At 42.8% G+C, this 6,263-nt stretch overlaps 2 protein-coding genes across 3 annotated transcripts in view; both read left to right on the top strand.

Annotated features, from left to right (window-relative positions):
• LOC116694589 (E3 ubiquitin-protein ligase znrf1) overlaps nucleotides 1–2,861 on the top strand; it is a 56,687-nt gene extending 53,826 nt beyond the window's left edge. Inside the window, exons 5-6 of one of the 2 annotated variants that reach the window (XR_004333208.1) lie at nucleotides 1,068–2,077; nucleotides 2,453–2,861. The gene's annotated coding sequence lies outside the window, so the exon portion shown is untranslated. Of the gene's footprint in view, nucleotides 1–1,067 lie in introns of both variants that reach the window. The other variant, XM_032524385.1, reaches the window with a different exon arrangement.
• Nucleotides 2,862–4,343: 1,482 nt separating this feature from the next.
• The window catches only part of LOC116694590 (DNA replication complex GINS protein PSF3), a 4,551-nt gene continuing 2,631 nt past the window's right edge, over nucleotides 4,344–6,263 (top strand). The window contains exons 1-2 of the mRNA XM_032524386.1: nucleotides 4,344–4,697; nucleotides 5,797–6,030. Coding sequence (XP_032380277.1) covers nucleotides 4,527–4,697; nucleotides 5,797–6,030 — 405 coding nt within the window. The 5' untranslated portion in view covers nucleotides 4,344–4,526. The remainder of the gene's footprint in view (nucleotides 4,698–5,796; nucleotides 6,031–6,263) is intronic.

Below are 6,263 nucleotides of genomic sequence, written 5' to 3'. Positions count from 1 at the left end.
TAAACGGTTTACGGCATAACGTGTCATACTGAAATTTGTGAAATCTATAAAATAATAAACTTTTCTCATTACAAACATGAACAGAAGATGGAAATCATTTCAGAAAAGTTGTAGCTATCTATGATTGATTGATTGATGAAGGTTACCTCAAAACACCATTCAACTGACGGCCTTTGTTGTGTTTTATGCTAACTTGTAGCTAAGCTAGCAGTGAACCAACTTGGTTAAGTAGGTCCATTTTTACTGGGTTGACATTACAGAAGTCTCTCGTTAGCATCTCGGAGGCTACTTCAGACGTTACAGAAGTCTCTCATTAGCATCTCGGAGGCTACTTCAGACGCTACAGAAGTCTCTCGTTAGCATCTCGTTAGCATCTCGGAGGCTACACGTTGCAAAGTGACTAATGCACTTGACTCACATCAGGGCGTGACAGACAGCAGAGTAGTGGTGAGCTTTAGGATTTAATGATACAAACATCCATACAACGAAAAGAGTCCTGAAGACAGCAGGCAAAAAATACTCCAAAACGTCAAGGAACGACCAGGAATACAAAAACAGGAAGTCCGAGACAAAGGGGGTGGACTACACACAGTCACAATACAACACACACGAGGTGACACGAGGTGAACACATTACACAATCACTAAGGCAAGAAAACACAAGGCAGGAAGTGAAACATGACATTCAATGGGAGAAAACAGACTATTGGCAGCTGTATTGTATAGACTTGTTTGACTAAATAACTTGTCCCTGTGTCTCTGTGTATCTGCAGCTGTAGACTCCTGGTCTATACAGCTGCAGATACACTGGTACACTGGCTGGTGGTCCAAATCCTTACGGAGAAAAGGAATGGGATTTTCACTTCAGGAACCACACTGTCGAGCTCTATACAACGTGTATCTGTAAAATTGCACAAATGATTGTCATCTAAGCCACTAAAGCCATTTTTCATCTATTAATATGCTGCTTCAAAAACCATACATACAAGTAAACAAGTCCCAGCTCATTTTACAACTCTCTCTCTGTCTGCCTATCTGGGCCCCATCCCTCCTCCTCTCTGTCCCCAGGACATCCCGTGGTCCTGCCATGGATACCTGGAACCAGATGCAACCAAATCGGATGAAACAATCAAAGCGATCAACACGTACTTCTCCTGACAGAATCCATCACCAATAACCAAGATCATTATTCCTCGTGAGCTGAACCCAGAATCCTACTGTCCAAACCATCGTAAACATTAAAGGGCAAACATTATTACATCTGCTGAAGAAACGAATCCCCCCCCCTCCCCCCTGCCTGCCCTTCCTTCTGTCCCCCTCCCACTTCTCCAGGCTATCAGTCCCCTTAAAGGGCTTCATCGACCTCCCTGGCATGCTCAGGATTCTTGCAGGCCTCCAGCAGCTAACCTTCCATCTTTTATCTGGAGCCAGGCCTGTTAGTCCCCCCCCCAATGGCCTTAACTGGGGGAGAGCAAAGGAAACAGAGCAGAGAGGGGACAGGAGAGAAGATGAAGGAAAACACATGAGCAAGAAGGAAGACGGCGAGCATGAGAAAGAGGAGGTGGAGGAAAGCAACTGATTGCAGAAGCTCGCTTTGAGATCAGACCTCTGATGATTTGGTGGGGGCTTCCATCTCACAACAAGACGTCCACTCATAGCAGTTCAGTTCTGCGCCCTTTCTCGCCAATATGACTCAAATTCGAATGTCCCCAAAATGCTTCTTAGATCTGGTTTGTGCACACCAGGGCAGGCGGGGAGGGAGGGAGGGAGGGAGGGGAGGGGGGGGGGTGGGGAACACAGAACAAACAAACTGGGATGTCAGCTTGTCTATGTACAGAATAGAGATGGGGGGGATCTAAAGATGGACTGGGGGTGGAGAGGAACAGTCTCAACATGCTCGGTTCTGATTGGGAGAGAGCTGTGTAGTTTACGCTCCTACTGTGTAATGTGTGTGTGTTTGGGATGCTCCAGTGTTAGGCTTCACCCGGTATGTGTATGTATACTATGTGTGTGTGTGTGTGTGTCTGAGCTTGGAACTGTGACAACATAGCTTTTGCTGAAGCCTAATATGTGTGTGTGTGTGTGTGTGTGGGGCTTGCTTGCGTGGACAGCGTGAAAGGTCAGTGTAGAGGGCTGACAGGGACAGTGCTATGTGTGTGTGTGTGGTGTGTGTGGTGTGTGTGTGTATTGAAATGTTTACAGTCTAGATGTCCATGTCCCTGTGTTTGTGTGTTGTGTGTGTGTGTGTGTGTGTGTGTGTGTGTGTGTGTGTGTGTGTGTGTGTGTGCAACTGGCAGTTCTCCCTTTACTTTGCTGATGTTTACAGCTACAGAGAGGCGACATGACATATTGTAAATTACGCACCTAACCTCTCTCTGGGGTTCTTTCTTTTTAGATCTGCCAGATTTTTTTCATGCGATCATGATTCGTCATTTTCTCGTGAGAGTCACCAGTGTGTGTGTGTGTGTGTGTGTGTGTGTGTGTGTGCGCGCGTGTGTGTGTGTCTCTGTGCATGTGTCTCTGAGTGTGTGAGTCTAAAGGCGCCTCTTGGTCTATGCTACTGTCGGTTCCCCACATTGTGTTTCTGCTAGTAGAGGTCTGGCTGACGGCGCCTGGAGACGCGAGCCACTCAGACCCAAAAACAGGACTCTGTAGTCCCACTGTGGATCCAATGGACGGGGTTTATTTATTCATTTGTTCATATTTAACAATATTTGTTTAATATTCCAATCATGTGAGGTGTTACCCACTCTTCAGAATGCCAAGAGCTGATGTATGAAGACTTCTACAAATGAACATACAAACTGCATTTACAAAGCTACTGTAAACAAATGGTGGAATAAAATGTGCTAGATGACTCTATTTTCATTAACTTCCCTTCTGTGAGCCAGTAACGTCTTCATCCTGGGATGATTGCCGGCCTATAGACACACAGCATGTATCATATCATATATTAATGGGACATGGTGTTACAGTTACATCTTCGGGAAAGCCCAGCCTTGAATCATTTCCCACGCTCACACCAGTCAACACACTCCAAGGGTGATTTGATTGAATGTGAGGTATCCTCTTCCTCTAAATCATGCCAATAAACCCGGCATAGCGCGGCTAGGTGAGATAATGTTGTCTAGCTACCAGAGGGAAGAGATTCAACATTAAACAGCAGCCAGAAAGGCATCGCACATGTAAAGCTGTTTTACATCTAACGTTTCTGGCTGGCACTCTATGATAATTAACGTTGCAGAAGAGCATGTCGGTCCCAGCTCTTACACCCTCGGCCAGTGGTGGAAAGTAACTAAGTACATTTACTCAAGTACTGGATGTGTACTGCACCAGTACTGTACTGGCCGATACATTGTCAGCTGGTTTCATTTATAATAAAACATCAGATTTTTATAAACTACATGTGTTTAGTGTGCAGAAATCTTAATGTGGAAATTAACTAGTAATTAAAGTAACTAGTAATTAAAGCTGTCAGAGATTGGAGTGGAGTAACTAAAGTAACTAGTAATTAAAGTTACTAGTAACTAAAGCTGTCAGAGAATGTAGTGGAGTAACTAAAGTAACTAGTAATTAAAGTAACTAGTAACTAAAGCTGTCAGACGAATGGAGTGGAGTAACTAAAGTAACTAGTAACTAAAGCTGTCAGAGAATGGAGTGGAGTAACTAAAGTAACTAGTAATTAAAGTAACTAGTAACTAAAGCTGTCAGAGAATGGAGTGGAGTAACTAAAGTAACTAGTAATTAAAGTAACTAAAGTAACTAGTAATTAAAGTAACTAGTAATTAAAGTAACTAGTAATTAAAGCTGTCAGAGAATGGAGTGGAGTAACTAAAGTAACTAGTAATTAAAGTAACTAAAGTAACTAGTAATTAAAGCTGTCAGAGAATGGAGTGGAGTAACTAAAGTAACTAGTAATTAAAGTAACTAGTAATTAAAGTAACTAGTAACTAAAGCTACAAGTGTTGTACAAGATTACAGTACGAGCTAGCTGTCCTAACAAAGCTTTCTGAATGCTGAGTGATACCCATTCCTAAAACAGGACCATTGCCTGTATAAGACCAACAGCACCCAAGGGGGCTTTACGTATAGAATGATAATACTCTGACCTCTAATGGCTACATTCGTAATTGCACCTGACTATAAGGGCGAATTTAATTTAGTTATTCAATTCACTGTTGGAAACGTTTGCTTTATAATAAGGGTATTCTTTTTTCCCCAATGCAACATATTGTATTTGAATTCAACCCAGCTTGAAATAACCCTTTTTAAAAACAGCTACATTTTCATAATGCAGGAAAACATCGCACGGACCACAGATGTTGACTCAGTTCGACTCCGATTGATTCGATTGCTCTGCTCTAGATCTGACAGCAGCGCTCTGATTGGCCAACAGGTCCTGGCGCCAAAAGAGCAAGGAGGAAGAAGACTTGTAAACACAACAAAAGAGGTCTCAGCTCCTAATTTCAGTATTTTCAGCATATATTTGATATAAAGCTACTACTTTCGGTCTCCTTTGGACACACAATGGATGCACAGTCATATCTACCTGTACAGCCTGGGGTGGGCATGGAGGAGAACTTCCTGTCTCTCGACGATATTTTACTCTCTCATGAGAGACTTCCCATCCGGACAGAGTGCAGCTTTCCCCGGCTGGGATTTCTGGAGAAGTCGAGTGACTCGCAGGACATACCGGAGGTCGGTGAACTTACTGAAATGACGTCGTAATGGTTACAATGTTGTCAATGTATTTGTTTAGAGATAACTGTCTTTCATAAATACAGCTAAAAGTACCCCAGATACATATCGTTTTGTTGTGTAAAGAAAGTCACGCCAAACCTCATTCACTATTTAGCAGTTTAACGTTACGTGTGGTAGATGACAGCTTCAAAATATGACCACTTTCAATTCAAAATGTTTATTACTTCCTAAAACTTCAACTTGTTTAATTATCCTTGAGGTAAAGTAAGATGCTTCCATGCAGCGACAATCAATAGTGAAGGACATTGAAGCAATCAACTAATCCTATCGGCCTAACGACTTATTGCTTAATTGGAAATTAAATATTACTCATAATAACTTCAACGTTAGTGACGTTACGTCACAGTTCATAGTATACTTAAGTTATATTTTTCAAGACCCAGTATTAAAAGTCCAAAATGTAATATATTTACTGTTATAAATCCAAAAATTCCCCCATGCGTCATCAGATGTTAGGGAAACAAGATGAAGTATTATCTTTTCTGACAACAATGCTAAAGGCAGTATTTTCTCCTTTTGAGATGTCCATTACGCAACGGAGGGAGACCCAGATTTACAACCCTTTTAAATGTAAATGAGCCCTGTAAACACCTAAAGAAAGACAACATAAAAATATGCCACGCAATTATTAAATATTCAGCTCTGATAATGTGTCCTTTTCGTATGTAAGCATGCAACTAACACAAAAGAGTGGCTTGTTATGCCCAGGCTAGGTGGTGCAGGAGGGAAGATTACTTCAGTGCAGTATAAAATTATTGTTTTTATGATGACTGAATGGAATACTGTGGGCGGCACGGGGGCTCAGTGGTTAGCACTGCTGCCTCACAGCAAGCAGGCACTGCAGAGTTCGATCCCCTATCCGGGCAGGGCCTTTCTCTGTGGGAGTTTGCATGTTCTGCCCCTCTCTTAGTGGGTTTCCGTTTGGAGTTCAGGTTTTCTCCCAGCTAACATTGGCACATTTAAAGGAATGTTGATTAATGTGCATTGTCCAACTGTGGTTGAAAGTAGAGTAAAGTCAATTTTTTTTGTATCTCAGGGTACAAAGATGGAGCTTCCGTTGTGGCTGTCCAAAGGTCTGTACGAGAAGAAGAGGAGAGTTTTGTCAGTGGAGCTTCCAAAGGTGTACAGAGAGGGCTGGAGGACGGTGTTCAACGCCGACCCCAACGTGGTGGATCTGCATAAGATGGGGCCCTACTACTACGGCCTGGGGTCCCAGATGCTGCACTTTGACAGCCCAGAGAACCCCGAGATCGCACAGACGCTGCTGCAGGTGAACGACATGCACAGACATCAACACAAGAGTTAATTAACCATGATTAAATGTCAAAGCATAGTGTGCCCGTGTTTTGCATAAGCCTAAGAGTATTTTACTAATGTGCTGTTAAAATAACAATGGTGGTAACAAAAGGTGAATGGTGCGATCACTTCCCGCTGCCTCAAAATAACAATACGCCCAGAATGCACCTGAACACACCTCCCTGTAAGACCAGCACACCCAGAATG

Source organism: Etheostoma spectabile, chromosome 8 (genome assembly GCF_008692095.1).
Source record: "Etheostoma spectabile isolate EspeVRDwgs_2016 chromosome 8, UIUC_Espe_1.0, whole genome shotgun sequence".
Taxonomy (NCBI): domain Eukaryota; kingdom Metazoa; phylum Chordata; class Actinopteri; order Perciformes; family Percidae; genus Etheostoma; species Etheostoma spectabile.
This window is presented reverse-complemented; position numbering and strand designations above follow the sequence as displayed.